The 21,922-nt window shown below is 39.1% G+C and overlaps 1 protein-coding gene across 1 annotated transcript in view; it reads right to left on the bottom strand.

Moving 5' to 3' along the window:
• The window catches only part of LOC145782406 (heparan sulfate 2-O-sulfotransferase 1-like), a 74,944-nt gene that overhangs the window by 27,126 nt on the left and 25,896 nt on the right, over window positions 1-21,922 (bottom strand). Inside the window, exons 7-9 of the mRNA XM_082594186.1 lie at window positions 21,746-21,843; window positions 10,751-10,905; window positions 9,833-10,081 (exon numbers count right to left, since the gene is read on the bottom strand). Coding sequence (XP_082450312.1) covers window positions 9,837-10,081; window positions 10,751-10,905; window positions 21,746-21,843 — 498 coding nt within the window. The 3' untranslated portion in view covers window positions 9,833-9,836. The remainder of the gene's footprint in view (window positions 1-9,832; window positions 10,082-10,750; window positions 10,906-21,745; window positions 21,844-21,922) is intronic.

Here is a 21,922-nt window from a genome sequence, read left to right as displayed (position 1 = left end):
AGACAGTGAGTTTGGCCAACTTCTGTCACAAAATAGAGGTTAAAGAAAGCCTAAGGGACAACCTAGTGGTAGAAATATGCAGGCACATTGTAAAGCAAGTGTGTTTGCTACTCAGCAGATTGTGTTGCCCAAGTGGTCAGAATCTACAGAGGGTACGTTGTGTGTGCCAGGAGTTGCATGACATTTGGAAATGTTGTACATTTCAGGAGCATAGTGTGGAAGTAAAGAGAAAGCTGGCCAGAGAACATCGGTTGTGCTTCAAATGCCTTTGACCAGGCCACCGAGCTGCACTATGCAAGAGCAGGTTTCACTGCCAAAAGTGCAAAGGAAACCATAAAACTCTACTTCATGCGGTAAATGGTACCATGAACACAGAACTGAAAGGGCATGTAGAAAGGAATAGTGTTGCAGGCCCTGTAGCCCGAACATCATGTTCCACTGTGATCCCTCAGATGAAAGACAATTCGCCAACTATCTTTAAGGTGGTGCCAGTCAAGGTAGGGTCTGGTGATCCGGCCAACTGGTGCACCTGGTGAGCCATGTGGCCTGCACACTGCACTTGGATGGACCATGTACGGTAAGAATGTAAGTGATCAAGAAATACAAGGTGGGTGCTGACGTGTGATGGTTAACTTTGTTTATCACAACGATGTCAAAGACAATTCTTGTAGAGATATTCTACAAATACTTGATCAAGATTTTAAGGATGTAGAGCTCCTTCAAGTAGAATGCCCATCTCTCAAGGACAAATGTGCCTTGGGCATTCTCGAGCAAACTATCAAAAAGGTTGATGGCCATTACTCGGTTGGGCTTTTGTGGAAAGAGGAAAAGCCCTCTCTACCCAAAAATCGTGTTATGGCATTGAAGAGACTAAACAACCTGAAAAAGCGGTTTATTGCAGACCCAAACCTGTTCGAAAAGTACTGCGCCAAAATGTAGTACTATATTGATTCAGGTTATGCCATTCATGTACCTCAAGACTCTCCTGGTCATGAGAAGAATTTGTTATGTGCCACATTATTGCACGCCATGCACACAAAATTCAGTGTTGGGTTTGATTGTAGCGCAAAATGCAATGGTCAATCTCTGAACGACATGCTCTTATAGGGACCAGATCCAATGAATAATCTGGTAGGAGTGTTGTTGCGATTTCAACAGCATCCTTGCATTAATCGGTGACATAAAGGCAATGTTTTCACAGGTTCGGGTTGATGAGGAGGACCAAGATGCCTTTCGGTTCTTGTGGTTCCCAAACAACGATGTCCATGCAGAGCCGGTTGACTATCGCATGCGCACACATGTATTCGGAGCTAAGTCATGTCCAACCTGTGCAGCATATGCTCTTCAGAAAACAGCATCGGAGAATGCGACTAGAGCAGATGCTGAAACTCTCAACAAAGTAGTGCGAAATCTATCTATGTTGATGGTTTGTGCAAATCATGTGTTTCCATAGATGCAGCAATTAACCTGGTTAATCAACTACATACTTTGTCAATGAGTGGTGGTTTTTACTTAACAAAATTTTGCTCCAATGAGAAACAGGTAGGCTACTCTGTTCATTGCCTGAGAAGGACCTTGCTTCAAATGCTTCTTTGGCTTCCATGTTGGGCAAACTTATGACCCCCTTGGTCTGCTTCAACCATTTTTGCTACGTCAGCTAAGCAGCTGCTGCAGAAAGCTTGTTCTGCCTCTTTAGGCTGGGATGACGACATAACATCTATTCCTGGGGTTGAGGTAATGGGATAAGTGGGCCCAAGCTCTGCCACATTTAGAACATGTGAAGCTACAGAGAAGTTTTACAAAACTGGGAAATGTGCTAAATTTCGAGCTGCACACCTTCTCTGATGCGAGCACCAGTGGTTATGGAGCGTGTTCGTATTTAAGTGTTTTGCATGCTGATTTCACTGTATCCTGTGCGTTTGTAATGGGGAAGGCTCATGTTTCCCCAATGGAGCATGTAAGTGTGCCGCGCCTGCCGCGGTTTAAGCTTGTTGCTGCCGTTTTGGCGGCTAAACTAAGCAACTTCATTGTTCGAAAAATTGAATTTAATTTATCAAAAATTGTTTTTTGGATTGATGCCACCGTGGTTCTGCGGTATCTGAACAATACGTCAACATGGTTCACCACGTTTGTTGCTAATGGTTTGGAGGTGATGCACACGCTCTCCTCTGTCAAACAATGGCATTACATGCCATCGGCTGAAAACCCTGCTGATCTTGCATCCAGGGGTTTGTGGCCGGATCAGGCCGCCTCAGCAAAATTGTGGTTCTGTGGTCCTGATTTTTTGCGAAAGAAGAAGGTTGAATGGCCTAAGCAAGAAGCTCGACTCGCCATAATGAAGGTTACCCAGCACCAGTCTTATCCTGCGGCATCCAATCCGTTAGTGGATCATCTTGGTTTCGATGAGCCTGTGTCACTGCTATCGGAGCAGCAGCTGCGCGTGACACCAGCTCTAAAAGAACTACAAACACTAAACTCTTATCTGGTCAAAGGTGTGCTTACAGTTGGAAGCCGGTTAGAAGCCTCATCATTATCAGCTGAATCCAAGCACCCCATCGTACTTCCTCCACAAGTCTACAGCACCCAGTAACATCTCCTAAAGATGTCCTTTCACGAAAAGGAGGGACACATGGCTGTTCAGTGTTCACAAGTCCTAGCAGCAATGAACCACCAGTATTTGATCATCAAAGGAAGATCGGTTGTGAGGAGAGTTGTGCAATCATGTGTAAGTTGCCGTTATTGGAAAGCACCTGTCGGCAGACAACAGATGGGAAATCTGCCAGCGGATTGTTCTTTAAACAAATACATTTTTATTTCACTCAAGGGGGCCACGATCTTGTTCTTGGTGCTCAACATAAAAAGAATACGTCAGTATCAAAAGTTTGTGGACAACTACCTTTCAAGCCAATATTGAAACAATATCAGATAAAACAAAAAAGGCTGAAATTCAACTTGCTGTGACAACATGCTGTCACTTTGCAACCAGAGCTATCGATCATGTTTCGGATGTAATAAAATATAATGGTGATGGTAGTGTTTGGGAAAATGTGAAATTGCATCGTACGAAATATTCTGCAATAATACTGTTGTGTCTCCTGCTCTAAAATCATCACTCATTGCTGATATGAATGGGAAGAAATATTCAATACTCATTGATGAAACCACTGACGTCAGTGTTGAAAAACTTCTTGCTGTGTGCGCACGCTATTTTAGTGACACTTCAAAGACAATTAGGACTTCATTCCTAGGTTTGTATCATGTTGCCCACACAACCGGCGAAGCGATATTCAACATTTTAAAGCAGTGCCTAGATGAATTCAAATTATTATTATCTAAGTGCATTGGTTTATGATGAACGAAGCTGCAGCTATGATAGGTGAACACAACAGTATTTGCTTCAGGGTCAAGCAAAAATCACCAAACTATGTTTTAATGAAGTGCATCTGCCATTCTCTCGCCCTTTGTGTGCAAAAGGCATTTGAGTCGATGCCTGCTAACCTTGGATTCATACAATTAGAGATACTAAACTGGTTTTCAAACAGTACCCTTCGTCGACATGCATATAAAAGCTTGTTTAACGAGGTAAATGAAGAAGAAACTGAGCACTTTGAAAATGATGCTGCATGTAAAACTGCAGGTAATGGAACAGATAATGCTAGACCTTCCACCAAGAACAATCCTAAGATGCCTTTTTTTTTTAAATGTCTTGGACAAGATGGTTAGTAAGAGGGCGAGTCATCAAAGACTTCTTGAAAATTGGAAAGAACTGTGCAAATACTTTGAAATGGCCATGGGTGAAGGAGCACAGGATGTACGTTATAAGGCTAGGATGATCCATGGTATGTGTAATGATGATATCAATTACCATCACTGTACTTTGTTTTTTATCCCCTATTATCTGTGAGCTTGAGAGGGTGAAGGCATTTTTTAAGCAACAAATGCAGATACAGAAGAGATGATGAAAGAGTTGGGTCTGCATCATCGATCCCTAAAATCTCGTGTTATCAGCAATGGTGAAAGGTGCAACACAAGATTATGGTGCATTAATTACATTATGTTGATTATGGTGCAAAGTTTATAGCTAACTTGCAGCAGTTCACACAAAAACGTCAACAAGATCCAATCTTCAAGTCCGTTCTTGAAGATATGAAGGTGCGGTGGTCAAAATTATTGTGTGCTTTGGTGGAGCAAGTAGGTAAGAGACTTCCAGCTAGTCACAAGGTGTTTCAAGGCTTGAATGCCTTGCACCTATTCAATATCTTATCACAGATTGAAAGGTGGCCATTTCCTTATTTGCTAGCAGAAAAAGAGAATGTGGAGGAGCAATACAGAAGAATAGTTTTACCTCCATAGTGTAAAGAAGACATCTTTAAAAGTAGGATTCCTAAGGAATGTACAAAATTACCATTTCAAGGACAGTTCAGGTCGTCCTGCTTACCGTGAACTGGCAGACGATGCTCTGGCATGTCTTGGTATTGCTATTTCCAATGAAGTAGTTGAGAGGGTATTCAGCCAAGTGACTTGTATCAAAACAAAACAGCGAAATAAATTGTCATTTCAAATGTTAACAGGGTCAGTCCATCCTTAATCAACGATTTTTTTTCCAATTTGTCAATCCACATTCTCCGAATTTTACGAAACTTGGTACACTGATTCCAATAGCTAAAAAAATCATTTTCTCCAAATTTGAGCATCCTAGCTCGAGCGGTTTTGGAGATATCGCATTTTGAAATTTGCCGCCACTAGGTCCAAACTGCGTCACGCTTCAGCGAATTTGAGCTTCTACAGCTTCCCCCTTACAGTAAATCAATGGAGTAAAATGCTATTTCCCCATTTTTGAGGGTGCTGAATCCAAAAAACTGGGTTAGAACATTCTAAATAGTTGCCTTCATGGAGATTTTTGCTGTTTGAGATGTCTCACTTTGTGCACATATTCCGAGCCGCTATGATACTTAATGAAAAAATGAAGTTGAAAGATGATATTATTTGAATTTAGTGAATTTAAGTTTTGCATATGGTTGAGTAAAAAGTTATCAGTAATTCGAAAACGAAGTGTCATATGTTCTACATTACAGGTGAAATTAAGCAATTATTCTATCTATCAGTAGCCTATACTCTGTGTTTAATTTAGTAATGGATAATATCCCTTGTTCAATTGGTGTGCACTTGAATGAAAATGATGAATGTCATAAACAAACTCAAATTCGCCAGAAAGGCTTTCTCTCATTTGAAGAAATTGGTAAAGAACAACTGCAAATCTTACAAATGCGTGCTGAACTGGATGACGACATTGTCTTGCAACATGGGAACATATGCTTTCACCATGAAAAGATTTTATTGCACAACTATGCGGTTCGTTTTTCAAAATGTTGTGACATATTTAACACACATTCAAGACTTCGGTCTCATAAAAAGCCAAAGGGGTCTCATGAAATCAATCTTTCCCATGCTTTATTTCTGAAAAATAAAAACCTAAAAGCTATTCCTGGACAAAAACTTTGTAGGAAATGCTAGACTCTTCTCACAGAAGATATGACAAATGATGATTCATCCAGCACATCCTCGATAAGTGACAAGTTATCTCAGATCTCATCATCTGAAAGTGAACTAGAAACAGAGCTCCATGGGAAATTGGAACATATGGATTCATTAGAGAACCAATACAGTTTTAGATGCATTCGGCACATCTCCCATTACATTAAAATCTAAAAATAAGCGTCAAAAACTCTCTTACAGTACCGAGAAGCTTGGAAAAGTTACAAAACAATTGAATGAGACATTTGCACAAGCAGTTGGTGTATTGGCAGTGGATATTCAAAGTACTTCGCAAGATGAAACGATTGAAGATCATAAAATAAATGCAGTCAAAGCAAAAGATTTGGATCTCATAATGGATGAATTGGAAAATAAGCTTTACAATGCTGACCGTGATGATAAGTATTCTATTTTAACTTTAAAACCAAATTCTTGGACACAAAAGAAAGCACAACAATTCTTTAATGTATCAGATTATTCTGTGAGGCAAGCCATGATGCTAAAGGAAAAAAAAAGGGGTGTTGGGCAAACCTGCCACTGTAGGGAAAAAATACCAACTTTCAGAAGAAACCAAACAAATCATTCGTGCGTTTTATCGTGATGATGATCATTCCTTTTCACGAATCATGCCAGGTCAAACAGATAAAGTGAGTGTGAAAAGGAATATGCATGAACAGAAGAGGTTGTTACTGTGTAACGTTGATGAACTGTACTCCATATTCAAAAGGACACATCCTGATATTAAAGTTGGAAGAGCATCATTTTTTTCATTAAGGCCCAAACAGTGTGTCACAGTTTCTTCAGCTGGTACGCATACTGTCTGTGTATGCACACACCACCAAAATGCGATACTTAAGGCCAACAGCAGTAAGACAGATAAGGACTATAAAGATTTAATGAAGATGATTGTCTGCGACATTGAAAATAAGCAGTGCATGATTGAAAATAAGCATTGAATTGAAAATAAGCATTGAAAATAAGCATTTAAAAGATCATAAGGCAACGCTGAAGCAGGACGAAGTTATCTGTTTACTTGACTTCGCTGAGAATTACAGCTTCATCCTGCAAGATGAAGCGCAATCATACCACTGGAACAACGATCAATGTTCTCTCCATCCAGCTGTGATTTATTATAAATCCTCCAATTCTGAAGCTCTTGCTAATGTAAGCCATTGCATAATATCTGATGACAAAGATCATGATGTTTCATTTGTATATGAAGTGCAAAACAAAATCTGCAGTTTCATTAAAGAGCAAATCCCATTCATTAAGAAAATTACATACTATTCAGATGGCTGTGCTTCTCAGTATCAAAATTTCAAAAACCGTTTGAACCTCTGTTGTCATGAATCAGATTTTGGTCTGTCTGCTAAATGGGTCTTTTTCGCCACCAGCCATGTTAAGTCCTCCTGTGATGGGATTGGAGGAACAGTGAAAAGATTAGTAAGAAGAGAAAGCTTGCAGCAGCCTTATAATGATCAAATTAACAACGTGGGGACTCTGTACAATTATTGCAAAGGTCACATAAATGGTATCAAGTTTCATTTTTCTTCAAAATTTGATATTGACAAACTCAGGTTAAAGCTACGCAGCAGATTTGAAGCTGGTCAAACAATTCCAGGTACAAGATCATACCACCACTATGAGCCCATTGTCCTTGATAAAATTGGATGTAAGTATGTGAGTTGTGATAGCAATTTTGCTGCAACCTACTGTTTTACGAACATGCCTGCTTACCAACCCACCAAAGCAATGGGTTTTGTTGCATGTAAATACGATTTCAGCTGGTGGATTGGAATAGTACTTGATATTTCTTTGGATAAAGAAGCAAAAGTGAAATTTATGCATCCAAGTGGCCCATCTGCTTCATTTTATTGGCCGGATGATAATGAAGAAGATGTCTGTCTGATTCCCTCAGTTCATATCATTTGCACTGTTGAAAGTCCAACAGCATTTGGAAGCGGAGGTAGAATCAAATACAAACTGTCAGACAATAGTGTTGAAAAAATTTGTTCACAGCTTTGTTAAATGTTGAGACTGAAGGAAATTTTCTGGCTGGTCAACGTATGAGCTATTTTGTTGTTGTTGCATTCTTATCATCTAACCTAGAGATATTGCCAGCGTTATTATAGTTGTGATAAATTCTGAAGCTGCCTGATATCAATGCTGGTGTTTCCTTTTTAAGCACAATTTTGCTTAAAATGATTGAACGCATGTGCAAGGATTTTTGAAAACAATACGAAAAATATTGAATGGATTTTAGTTGACCTCAAGTAAATACAGTATTTTAATTGATCTCAGTATTGTGCAGATTTTTTAATTTTTAGCAAGACCCCGCAAAATGATTTAACCATTGCACACTTTTTGACTGTTGCACAGAGGTTGATTTCTTAGAGGAAACACTGATCAATGCATATATACTGCATAATTTTTGCTGCTACGCAGTCAAATTTCTGACTTGTTTTGTATATAATATATATTGGAATCTTCTTAATGTTCGACTACCATTAAAAGGCTTAATGGGATAGTGCTAAATGACCTGACCTATATCCTTGTGATATAGCCTATCTTAATATGCCTATACTTTTTATAAACATATCCATGTTGGAAGTTTTTCAGACTTTGTTTATATTGTGTGGAATCATCCAATTTTGATTAGTTGGGTTTTACACCCTTGTTCTTGCTATATACCCCCTTTCAGAGGATATAAGGACACCTAATTGAATGATTCCAGCACTTTTTGAATAGGGAATCTTCCAAGGATTCAATGCATTAAAAATCCAAGGATCCCTCCTGCACATTTTCAATTATGTATTATACTTGATCGTATTCACCTGTTTTATTCTCACATGACTTTGGATGAAAATTTCATGAATTTATTAATCCGGCATATATATGTATTTTAAACATTAACTTCAAATTTTCATTTAATGATATAGCCTAGCCTATTTAGAAAGCTAAGTCACAATTTCATTACTATTTAGGCTATGCTACAATTCGGGCAGCTACAGAATATGTAAGACAATGCGCACTTAACCGGCAATGCAAATAATTTTAGAATAACTGATAACTTTTTACTCAACCATATGCAAAACTTAAATTCACTAAATTCAAATAATATCATCTTTCAACTACTAAAAATGATTTTTAATTTTTTCATTAAGTATCATAGCGGCTTGGAATATGTGCACAAAGTAAGACACCCCAAACAGCAAAAATCTCCATGAAGGCATCTATTTAGAATGTTCTAACCCAGTTTTTTGGATTCAGCACCCTCAAAAATGGGGAAATAGCATTTTACTCCATCGATTTACTGTAAGGGGGAAGCTGTAGAAGCTCAAATTCGCTGGAGCGTGACGCAATTTGGACTTAGTGGCGGCAAATTTCAAAATGCGATACCTCCCAAACCGCTGGAGCTAGGATGCTCAAATTTGGAGAAAATGATTTTTTTAGCTATTGGAATCAGTGTACCAAGTTTCGTAAAATTCAGAGAACGTGGGTTGACAACCTTCGTTGATTAAGGATGGACTGACCCAACAGCCATTGTGCGAATTCGCACAACACTAAATGATCAGTGATGGAATGGACTTGTCATATCAGACGACATGTTGAAGAACTTCAATTCTTCTATGTATGAGGGTGGGTCGAATGAGTTAAATTCTTTATGCAAAAAGTTAAGGTCCTAGAGATGATTTTGTGGCTGTTGCACACTTGCACTGCCTACATTAATAGAAAAACTGAATGCTATTTTGTTTGAAAAACTATTTTTATTTTAACCTTTTAACTTCTCCACCTAACTATCATACTGTATTGGTTGTGTTGTACATAATGTACATGTAACTGTGTGATTTTCGTTTTTTGCTATGTAAATTTTTGTTATAGCCATCACTTCTGCATTTTTAGGAGAAAATTTAGGGCGTTGGCGAAATTCCAGGTGAAATGGTGCGACTTGGGGTTTGAAATAGTGCAGTGAGCAAACTTGAGTCTGGTAACACTGATCAGCAACAAGATATAGATGCGGTGGCAACGACTGGAGTGGCGTAACTGTAGTAACGTAGTCAACGACTACAAAAAATAACTGTAGTCGATGTTGAAACAGTCCTAAAAGGGAAACCATTGTCATAAACTATAAAATCTTTCTCGCATCTTCCTGTAAACGACACGTATGAATGGTTAGCTTGTAGGAAAGAAAGTGTTAAGAGCAAGAGATTTATGTATCGGTTTTCCAGTTGGCCATTTTGCAATGTACCGATACCAACTTGAACTTGTACGTTTTCTTGCCAAGAAAAATAACAACCTTTCTATCCTTGTATGCGACCTTGTGGGCCGTAAATCTTTTCGAATCTGAATCTACTTCCTTTCATGGGCTGTAGCAATCCGTTTTCGTCTGTGTAGGTCGAGTGTTGCTTCACGAACTCAAACTGTGCTTGTGCGAAATCGTACAGCTCTCTCTCCATACTATAGGGTTTAGAGTTTTTCAACTTTTGTAGCGTTGCTTCTGATGGAGGGTCTTTGTGCAATGTCTTACGAATGTGGGATTTTTTGCCTAAACACAATGGTAAAACAATGAACAAAAGACATAACATCGTCGAGCACCAAATGCGTTCAATTGAGAAAGCTCTTGCAATTTATTTTCAACACTCATAAAAGCAGTAATGCTCCGATACCAAGACCCTGAAGTTGCTTTGGCTGTTTCATCAGATTGAGATTGACTTGATGAAAAATACAAACAAGACCTAAGTGCAACCTTTGAACTGAGAAAGCTTCTTCTTCAGCTTAATGCCTATGTTCTTGTTGTAGGTTGAGACAACAGCAAAGACAACAAAGGATAGGTCACCGAAGCTGAGTGTGCGAACCTTCCGTTGAAAGTTGAAGCATAATCGCTGACTGGCTACTTCGGCGACTATGGTACTGCTGAATTGAGACCTATGTGCGCTGCTCGGCTGCATTCCGGTTAGATTTGGTATAGTGCGGTTTCTCTATTTGCCAGTTTGTTTATCGATTGAGGTTTTGGGGAGGAAATAACTTGACATCCTTATCATGAATCCGATGAGGCTTCGTACCATTTTTCGCCTTAATCGCTTTCGAAAATCAAGTTCCGGTGAACTTACAACACTTTTGGCCAACTTGCAGCATCGGATGATTGATGACGTAATGGCAAATAACACTGACAACCCATACTTAGGCTAAACATTAGTCAAATCGAATTACAAACCATTTCGAAATCTCTCCGCGAATCCATGGAACATGCGTGGCTCAGCAGCCTCCAACACAACAACAAAATCCTCCATTTGTTCGGTCAAGCCAACCAGGAAGTACTTGGTCATCAAATTGGCCTTTGCTTGATCCAGTGCCCACTGACTAACTTTCCTGCAAGTGCAAAAGAAATTGTCAAGCGCTCGCACAAAAAAACACAATGACAAGCTGTTGAAATCGAAAGAGAATCTAATAACTTTGTCATTTACGCTTTTAGCTATTGCGGATAACCCAGCAAAAAAATGGTCCTTTTTATTGATACAACGTCTGCAGCAGTGGCGTATTCTCCGTGCATGCAAGGCATGCACTACAGAAATCTTTCAGGAACAACGAATTTATGCGTAGAAATTGAAAATGTTAATAGCTGAACCTCCTGGCTCTCTTAATTTCAATATTCGAAACAACTGACCGTTTTCAAAATTTGGCAACTTTGCTGACCCTGGCAACCCTACATGCTGAGAAGAGCTGCCCAGCATGCGTTGACAATACAATTTGCCTTTTCGCCGCTCTTTTACAACACCGTGGCGCAAGTGGAACCAAGGCATGCAGATTTGAAATTGCATGCAAAACAAAAATCACAATCTGGAGACAGGGTTGCCACATTGGTCTTTTTAAGGCTAAATTTCAGAAATTCGGGGTTTTTAAAAAGTGTTTGGCAGGACTATTTTTGTTTGGAGGCTTGGTCTTTTTAAGTTTTCCGATTGGCATTTGTTTGGCCTTTTTTCTTTTGGTCCTAAGTAAGTAAAGTAAGTAGGCTAAGGCAGGGCCGGATTAAGGGTTTATGGGGACCTGGGCTGAGCTGAAAGTGGGGGCCCTTATCAAGTGACATTTTTCGCTAAAAATTAATGGTGGAGTGGAGCTACGACACGGGCCCAGTTGCATGTATCAGTTGCATGTAAAATTTTTGAAAAATTACACTCAAATAATGGATTATAGCGCTTTCTGAAAACACTTTTAGGGTAATATTTGTATGAAATTTATTAGCAAATAAACAGCTATTAACTTATTAAAGATAGCTCTTACACATGAACGGGCAAAAACTGCGGCTAAAATTAGAGAACACTAAAAACTCAGCTATACAAAAACTCAATAACTACACAAAAACCCAACAGAGTAAGCCATTCTGAAATTGCTTCCACAAATTACAATAGTTCAAAGAAACGTAAATCGCGTAAATTTTGCGCGATTTACAATTTGCAAAATTTATTGGTGTCTTTCTGTGTGTCTAAAACAAGTCCTTGGGGGTGTTAATAGCCAGATGTCTTGGAAAACGATATAAATTTCTACAAACTTTATTATATTTTCAACAAAGGGCTCAACTTTGGAATCCAAACTTGGAAAATTTGAGGAGCATGGCCCTTTTCGCCCCCCCCCCCCCCTGGCTACGCCTATGCAGCGGATCACCTTCTTGTTTGCCCTCGGCTTGCCACCCGGTGCAGTAGGTGGGACCTGTCAGTGTATAACTCCGTTGCGGAAGAATGTGTCAATCTGTGATGTACGGTATCAACAAACTTTAGAAGACTCGATAGAAGAAGAAGAACTGCATCATATCTAACTGACCATCTTGTATCAGATAATGTCTTCAAAACAGGCAAACCATCTAGCTTTGCAACAATTCAAAAAGCTCAGCGGCAGAACGGCATGTTTCAACAGGACATTTACCGATTAAATTAAGTGAATGTGCTGGGCAAGGGACATATTGAGCTACACTACATTTCTCGCGCAGAAGAGCTTGAAGACCGTTATACTTGCCACTCATACTAGCAGCATTATCATAACTTTGACCCGCAATCCGTACCATTTTCGGATATAAAAGTATCAAATAAATATGTTTTTTGTTAAAAAAACGAAGAAAAATTGAATAACTGGGATTGGGCAGGGGTGCTGCAGCACCGCAGCACATATGGGTGTGCCGCCCTTGCTTGTTTGAGATACGAATTAAAGCAGTAATCTCCAGCTGTGCAACTAAAAAAATTAGTAGATTTTTTTCTTTGAAGTGGGGGCCCTGGGCTTCAGCCCAGTCCCCCCCCCCCTCCGGCACTGGGCTAAGGTAAGTTACTAAGCTAAGTAAGGCTCAGCTTGCAAGAAAAGCTATAAAACCTAAGGCAAATTTGCAAGAATTCCCTAGGGGAGGCATGCCCCCAGACCCCCCTACACTAGCTATGACCCTCCTTCCATTGCATGCCTACGAAAATCAACCAAGATACGCCACTGGTCTGGAGACGTTTAATCAATGTAAAATAGGTTGACTTAATGGCTGGAAAATCCAATAATGCACTTGAAAACCAAATTCAAAAAGTTCTTCCTACAGAAGTACAGACAACCACCTTGCTACGCAAACCGTCTCAAGGGGTGCCTTGTTTCATTGAGGGAATGTGTTGATTAAATCTAACGAAATGTTTGCCAATTGTTTCTACCGAAGATATGTTTGCCGCGAAAACATATACATTATACATACCGTAGGTCAGTGGTTCCCAAACTATGGGTCGCGACCCAAACATGGGTCGCGAAGGGTCAGAAAATGGGTCGTGCAGAGACGATCTAAATCTGCCAAAATCGGACTGTTGTAAATTAATTTATAAATAAACTTTTTTTTCTTTTGAGCATCACACGCTTTTATTCGGCTTCTCTTATCAAAATCAATTATGGCAAGCAGTTTTACCGGCATTCAAGTCACTTCCTTCAATAAATCACAGTAAACGTAAATTATTCTTTAAGTTGACAATTTAAGATTTATAAACTATTTTTTTTTGATTTAAAGTTCATTTTTATCTGCGACCCAGGTGCTGCTGGCAAGCCGCTATGTACAGTAGGCTGTGTTGTAAAATGTTGTCAAACGAATCCTTAAAGAAGAACAAGTTAAAGAGACATCCGACGCATGAAAAAAATGAGCGCATTTTTAAGCACCGAGAAGAGGCACTGGAGCCAAGCCGGTTTGACTCAGCAACGAATCTAGCACTTTTACTTAGACTCTGAGCAAGAGGAGCTACAGTAGACCACCCTTCAACTGGTTGTCTGTGTCTTGTTTATAGCAGGCAAAGATTGCAAAAACAGTGGAGTGGTAAAATTGTTTATATAGGTTGCCTGTGTCTTGGGTCGCGAGATGTTCACCAAACTCAGATTTGGGTCGTGCTCAAAAAAGTTTGGGAACCACTGCCGTAGGTTGTTGTCAAAAGTCAGATAATATGAAACCAAGGAAGTTTCCAGAAATATTTAATAAAACTACTATTTAACGTTTTATAGGCAGAGAAAACTTTTTCTCTCTACATTGAGAAATTCCAAGTCTGACTACTTAGATTGCTGCAAGATGGAGACTACCGTTTTTTCGACTTGTTGTTTTTCTTTAGTCATTGCAAACAAACTGTACTTCAGAAATGACTGCAAATAAGCAGGCACTAACCGATCAACGCAATAAACAAAGAAAAACGAAACACATACATTGCTTCAACGCGTGACGGAAACCTACCAGAAAATTACCATCAGGCATTGGAGCGTGTAAAGCAATGTTGCAGAACGCGTTTTCGAATATCAAATTCTCATCAGTGCAAGTACATTTATGAACACAATAACAACGGTAAATTTAAACTCAATACAATACATTACAAAGATTATAAGGACATATTCTCAGTGTTCAATCGAATATTAATAAATCCAGAGACATCAGAAAATCACTTCCCGCATGCAATTCCAGACCGACATTACTCGCTTAAGGTTTTTTTTGTTAAGACAGACTTAATGTTCAAAAGGTTTGTTAAAGTCGTTAAACAATTACTTGTCATCACAATCCTAAATTTATTCTTGAATGTAAGGGAGAAAGTAATTATGTGAGAAAGTAATAGAAGTTAGAAGAAGGAGTGACAGAGTGATGACAATGGTAATTGCTTTTGAAGAGGAGGTAGTGAGGCTAATCTGTGCATACTGCATATGCACCTCAAAGTGGTAGGGATTACTTAGAAAAGGAAAGTTTTTATGATGTTTTGGCAGAGGAATGGGATTTACGGAGTTCAAAAGAGTTGGTGTTTGGATTAGGAGATTTTAATGGACATGTTGGAAAACAAGCAAATGGGTTCGAGGGCATTCATGGAGGGTATGGTTTTGGGGAGAGAAACATGGAAAGAAGAATGCTACTTGAATTTTGTGATGAAAAGAAACTTTGTATTGCCAACACATGGTTTAAAAAGAAAGAGAAAAGGAAGGTGACTTACAGCTCAGGAGGACATGAGTCGGAAATTGATTTTATTGTGGTTGGGCAGGAACAGAGAAAGTACTTGAAGAATGTGAAAGTAATTCCGTGGGAGTTGCAGCATAGACTAGTAGTAGGAGACTTAAATATGAAAAAAGTGAAGAAAATTGTGAAGAAAGAACGAGTTTTTGTGAGAAATGTGTGGAAACTGGAGGAAAAAGAAACGAGAATTAAGTTTGTGAAAAGAGCAAAAGAGCTGGTAAACATGAGTGCGCAGGACTTGTGGGCTTCATTTCAGAAAGGTGTCCTAGCAGCATGTGATGAAGTATGTGGGAAAAAGAAAGTGAGGAGGGATCGTGGAGACACATGGTGGTGGGATGAAGAGGTGAAGCATGCGATTTCACAGAAAAGAGATGCATACAAGCAGTGGCGCAAAAATGGGTCAGAAGAGAATAGAAAGAAGTATAAGAGTATGAAAAAGAAGGCAAAGAGGGTTGTTGCAAGAGCTATGAAGAATGGTGCTGAAGAGGAACTTAATAAAATGGGGAAAAGCCAAAACAAAGTATTCAGACTCATAAAGCAAATGAAAAAGGATGGGAAAGATATTGTAGGGGGAAGATGTATAAGGAGTGGAGATGGGAAGTTGCATTTCAGCCCGGAAAGCAGAGGAGAAGTGTGGAAGGAACATATGGAAAATGTTATGAATAAGGAGAATGTATGGGATCATATGACAGAGGTTGATCTGGTGGAGGGTCCAGTGGGAAAGGTTACTCGTGATGAAGTGGTGGAGGCAATGGGGCAAATGAAACTGCATAAAGCAGCCGGTCCATCAGAAGTGAGCGTAGAGATGATAAAAGCAAGTGGAGAATTGGGAATTGAAGTAATGCCACAGCTTAGCCAAAGGGTATTAGATGGAGAGGGAATGCCGGAGGAGTGGAAGCATAGTACTGTTGTTCCACTGTTCAAGAGAAAAGGGGATGCGAGAAGTTGCAGTGCATATAGAGGTGTAAAACTACTAGAGCATGGAATGAAAATTGTGGAGCGAATACTAGAAAAGAGGTTGAGAACATTGGTGAAATTAAATGATATGCAGTTTGGATTTATGCCAGGAAAAGGTACAGTGGATGCTCTGTTTATATTGAGAAGAATGCAGGAGGAATACCGAGAGAAGCAGAGAAAACTACATATGTGTTTCGTCGACTTAGAAAAGGCATTTGACAGAGTACCAAGGAAAGTGATGGAGTGGGCAATGAGGAAAAGAGGTATACCGGAGGTATTAGTGAGAGCTGTGATGTCTATGTATGAGGATGCAAGAACAAAAGTGAGAGTTGGATCAAATTATTCAAACGAGTTTTTGTGAAGGTTGGTGTACACCAAGGATCAGTTTTGTCACCTCTGATATTTGCTATTGTGGTTGACGTTGTAACAGAAGGAGTGAGGGAGGGCTTATTGAGTGAAATTTTGTATGCAGACGACCTGGTCTTGACAAGTAATAGTATGGAGGGACTGGAGAGAAAGTTTAAGAAAAGGAAAAAAGCATTTGAAACCAAGGGTATGAAGGTGAATCTTGAAAAAACAAAAGTGATGGTGAGTGGAGCAGAAGGAACAGTTGTTGAGAACAAAGTAGATCCCTGTGGAATATGTGGCAAGAGAGTGATGAGAAATTCAATGCAATGCAAGCAATGTGGAAAATGGGTACATGCAAGATGTGCTAATGTCAAGAGAGCCGCAACAAGATTGGCGAAGTGTTTTGTTTGTGGGAAATGCAGTAAAGGAAGGAATGAAGTGGAAAGCCATGATGATGAGTTCTGCCATGGCATCGAAACAGTGACAGACTTCTGTTATCTGGGTGATCGGATAAATGGAAGTGGTGGATGTGAAGCAGCGGTGACAACAAGGGCAAGATTGGGCTGGGCAAAGTTCAGGGAATGTGGGGAAATGTTGCATGACAGAAAATTTTCACTAAGGATGAAAGGAAAAGTATATCGGAGCTGTGTGCGGCCTGCAATGCTATATGGTAGCGAGACATGGGTATTGAGAGAGAGTGAACTGGCAATCCTGAGAAGAACGGAAAGGTCAATGGTGAGAGCAATGTGTGGGGTGAAAACGAGAAGGGAAAAAAGGACTGAAGAATTGTTGGATATGCTAGAGATGAGAGAGACCATAGACCAACTGGCAAGGGCAAATGGAGTAAGATGGTATGGACATGTGATAAGGAGGGAGGGAGGAAGTTTTCTTAGAAAGGCACTAGATCTAAAGGTGGATGGGAAGAGGAAACGCGGTCGTCCATAAAGAACGTGGAAACAACAAGTGAAGGATGAATTTAAAAAAGTCGGACTGAAGGAGGAAGATGCAAGGGACAGGGTGAAATGGAGAAAAGGGATTAAAACAATTGCTGCGCGGAAACAATCGGCCACCCCCACTAGTGGGGAACAAACCGACGATGGATTATGATAATGAAGGGGGTTTACAAAGCCACAATAATCCAAAAACAAAGTTTGTCGGATATTACATCATCGTGTGTGTTCGAATTGAAAAACCGACACTTTGTTTCAAGATTGCGTTCGAACAAACAAGTTTTTTTTTGTTTTTTTTTATGAAAACAAGTAAAACGTGTTCTTGAATATCCAGTTTATGCATTTTAACTCTCTGTTTGCTTTTAAAAATAGACTTGCATGGCCCTTTAAAAGCAATATTTGTGAACTACAAATAGGACAGCCACAGAGAAATGAGCACAACAAATTAACCAAAATTTGTCATATCAAGGACACGGAAGCAGCTGACTTGATAACTAATGTAGTCTATCACTGCTTTCCGTATGTTGTGGAATTTAGTTTTTTTATGATTGTAGTTTTTTTTCCGTATTGATGCTTGAACTCTACCATTCTCACAATCGACGAAATAAGCTTTTTTCTCTCTCTTCAAAGTTGTACGATGTTTTGCAGCAGTGGAACAACATTAGGTTAACGTTAAACTATGACTTGTGGTCAAAGTTGTTGAAAAAAATGCTTATGAGTTTTTTCCAGAAAGTTCCATCAGGAAGATGAACAATGACAGATGCTTGCTACGTCAGCATGCCAAAGTTTACTATTTTTGCATCAATAGGCATTGATGCGATGTAAAATGGTCCGGTTTTGAAGGTATGCCATATCAGCAAGCTTGTAAGTGCTCAGTTTAATAGAATAATTTCGGAAGACGTTAAAATAATGCAAAATTAACGAATGTTGTCGGATGGAAAAAAAGCGAAATGCATTTTCTATCATGAAACGTATGATGATTGAAAGCTGGAAGAGATTTTGTTGTCAAGATTCAGCTGGTTGGACATTGCTTTAGAAGCCAACAAGAAATTTCTAATATTCTTCTAAACTATGTACACCAAACCATAGGAATAGGAAAAAAGTTCGGCAAACAAAAACCTTTTTCTATCAATTGAAACAGGACACTAAGTGAAAAAACTTGAAGAGCCGAATTTTATGACAGGGACGTTTGAAAGGACTATATTATATTAATAGTACCTGGTAAACCCGAATGGATGATATTATGTCATGTGTATTATGTGACATAGGTTTCAAATTTTTCAATTTGTAGTCAAACAGCAAATTAAGTTGTTTATTTTTTCTTAACGATGATTGATGAACTGTTTTATTGTGAAATATTATGATGAACTAGACGTTGAATCAACAAACAAACGGACTGATTTATTGCCCAGGCTCGCATTCTTGATCACAAGTTTCATAATAACGTTGAAGAAACAACTGATTTCATGCATAATTTTATTTCGTCATGATCGTGTGAGAGACGAAAACAAATGTACGAAAAAGTAGGCACTGTATGCGACATACCAGCAGGCCAATGAACTCAAAGGTTTGATGGATTGCATAATTTCTGCACAAAATCACTGGGATGCAACAACATTCCAACGTCAACTTACCTACAAGAGACCTCTTAAATGAAAACTCATATTTCTCTACGTTAAATCTGTAAAATGGCAACTTAAATTGCGTTTTAAAAATAACTTTCACATTGTAACTTCGGTTGAACAAGGATAGGTTGAACCACGACTACAAGGATAGAGGACTTGAAATATAAAGACAGGGTCTTGTGAGAACGTAAGAGCTTTGAAGGTAGCTCTGCTTATCACCTCTTCGCTATGTGTACTCTGGCCGGACATAAAATGTGACAAAAGTCAGCACTAACCAGCACAACACATTCTTTATACAATAAATTTAACGTTTTCAGACGTTATATCAACGTCAAAAGAAAGAATTTTAAATTTTAACCAATTTCTCAGCAAAAAATCTTCTTTGGGAAGAGTCACTTAACCTTAAGCTTCTTAATCTAGATTCTAGCAGATTTCCTTAGCTAAAAAGGAACAAAATTGAAGCATAATGCAATAATAAACCTAAAACAGCTATTTTAGTCAAAAATAAAGGGAGCAAGTCTTTTAGGCGCTGACAGTTAGGTCTAATAATAGGCGCGCACACTGTGGCGTCTGGATATTTAGGTGCGGAGCACTGTGGCGCCTGGTCATTTAGGTGCTATTCCTAGTAAAGTATGTAGATTGTATCAGCATGGCAGCTTGCCAGAAAATTATATCATGGCTTCCGTGAGTGAAGCTGCTTAAACCGGCAATGCTTTTCACACAAAATGTTTCTCGATCAAAAAGACTGTAGGCTAAATTACGTAAACTTTTTGCTTAAAATTTTCCAAATTTTCTCCATAATCATTCTGCTGTACCTCCTAAAGCATTGCGCGCAGAAACGAAGTAAAATTTTTCTCATGTGCAGAATTGTTTTGGCATTCGATTAAACTACATGTATTTTCAAATTATTTTATCATGCTTGGGTAGTAAAGATTATAATGAAGTACACTTTTCTGCCAATTTTTAATTTTTTTAGAAATTAGAAAAAACACCGTATGGAAAGTTGCTAGTCGTACATTGAATGTTTTAAATTTTATTGCAAAGCTTTGCATCTTCGGATAGCTGAAGATGTATGCTTTCATTTGATGTCAAGATTGTGCGTCTACGTCGATCACATGAGATGTTTTTACGGCGTAATTACAACAGATTTGTGTGAAAAATGTCTGGTTATTTAGATTAAACGTCTTGACCTCGGTGGTTGCGAAAGAGTTAAGTCAAATAATAACTACACTAAACATCAGTAAAAAAATCATACCTTAGTCTATATTGAAGCGGGTGGTTAAAATTTTAGTGTGCAGTGCCTGACTATGCAAGTAGCCTAGGCTACAGCAAAGAAGCCACAGCAAGCTCTTTTGTTTGAGAAGGTAGGCTACACGAGGTGGAAGGATGAAGATTTTTATTAAACAATTAATAAATACGAAAAATGCGCAATCAAACACTGCAACGTATACATGAAGCCATCAGCAGCAATTTTTTCACGATTACGTGAAGTTGAAATAGTCGAAGCTGCCATATCAATCTTTGCTTTATGATGTGGCAAACTTACCAAACTTTTCGGTGCAAATGAAGTGCTCAGATCCAACATCGGCTTATATGCAGGGCAATTAGACCAGCAGACCACCTGATCTCCACAGGACACGTACTTCTGGAGTGGAAGTTGCCGGTTTAAAGGCGCAGCTTTGTGCAATCTGTTACCTTTAATAATTACTTCTACTTGAGACGGATAGATCATGTGGAGTTGAGGTGCGTGAAAACGCTCTACTACTCTTGATATTAGCACATTTCTACAGGGACATTTGCACATTTCTACAGGACATTTGCAATGCATCCTGAACACAAGTTGCAGCCAGATGGAACTTTACTTAATCTGTTATCTTTCGCAATTACTTTTGTTCGGGATGGATTGGCCATGTGACGAGAACGCGTAAGACGCTCTACTACTGTTCACATGAATACATTTCTACAGGGCATATAGGCTACACCTTGGCTACAAGTTGCAAGCATAATGGTGGGACTTCGCTCGTTATTAAACCTAGTCGGGGTTTTGACAGAAAACTAAATTACTCTTCACTTAAGCCTACCGCCCGGTTGAATACAGGCTACGGTACATTTTTTACTGATGTTTAGTGTAGTTATTATTTGACCTAACTAAAAGTGAACTCATACATGTTCGGAAACTTGAATAATTTATTGATAAAGCTTTCGCTGACGCAAACCTGGACTAACAAGAAATAAATGCTAAACACGCGCATTAAAAAACAACATATTTTTCTGTTCAATATAACATTTAATGTGAAAATCATTGCCGGTTTAAGCAGCTTCACTCACGGAAGCCATAACATATTTTTCTGTTCAATATAACATTTTGTGTGAAAAGCATTGCCGGTTTAAGCAGCTTCACTCACTGAAACCATGACATATTTTTCTCTTCAATATAACAATTTGTGTGAAAATCATTCCCGGTTTAAGCAGCTTCACCCATATATTTTTTCTGTTGAATATAACATTTTGTGTGAAAAAGCATTGGCGGTTTAAGCAACTTCACTCACTGAAGCCATGACCATCAACGCAGACGCATTAACAAAACAATATATTTTCCTGTTCAATATAATATTTTGTGTGAAAAGCATTGCCCTACGCCCCTACCTGCTAAGCTGATACAATCTACAGACTTTACTAGGAATAGCACCTAAATGAACGGGCGCCACAGTGCTCCGCACCTAAATATCCAGACGCCACAGTGTGCGCGCCTATTAGACCAGCGCCTAACTGTCAGCGCCTAAAAGACGTGGACCCAAAATAAACAGTTCCAGTCAAACACAGCAAGATCTCACCGAAGTGGTACGTACCAGCATTTAGCTGAATGACCACAGAAGAAGGGGATCTGGAACCATAGGTCATGTGATGTGCATCCGGGACTTTGCTCAGCCACACACTCGTTGAAAGTCTGCCACAAAAGGAAGTGATTAATAGGACCCATCCAGACCCTGCGAGCAAAAGCCACCCTTTTTTGCATCGCTTCAATG

Source organism: Aplidium turbinatum, chromosome 13 (genome assembly GCF_918807975.1).
Source record: "Aplidium turbinatum chromosome 13, kaAplTurb1.1, whole genome shotgun sequence".
Lineage (NCBI taxonomy): Eukaryota > Metazoa > Chordata > Ascidiacea > Aplousobranchia > Polyclinidae > Aplidium > Aplidium turbinatum.
This window is presented reverse-complemented; position numbering and strand designations above follow the sequence as displayed.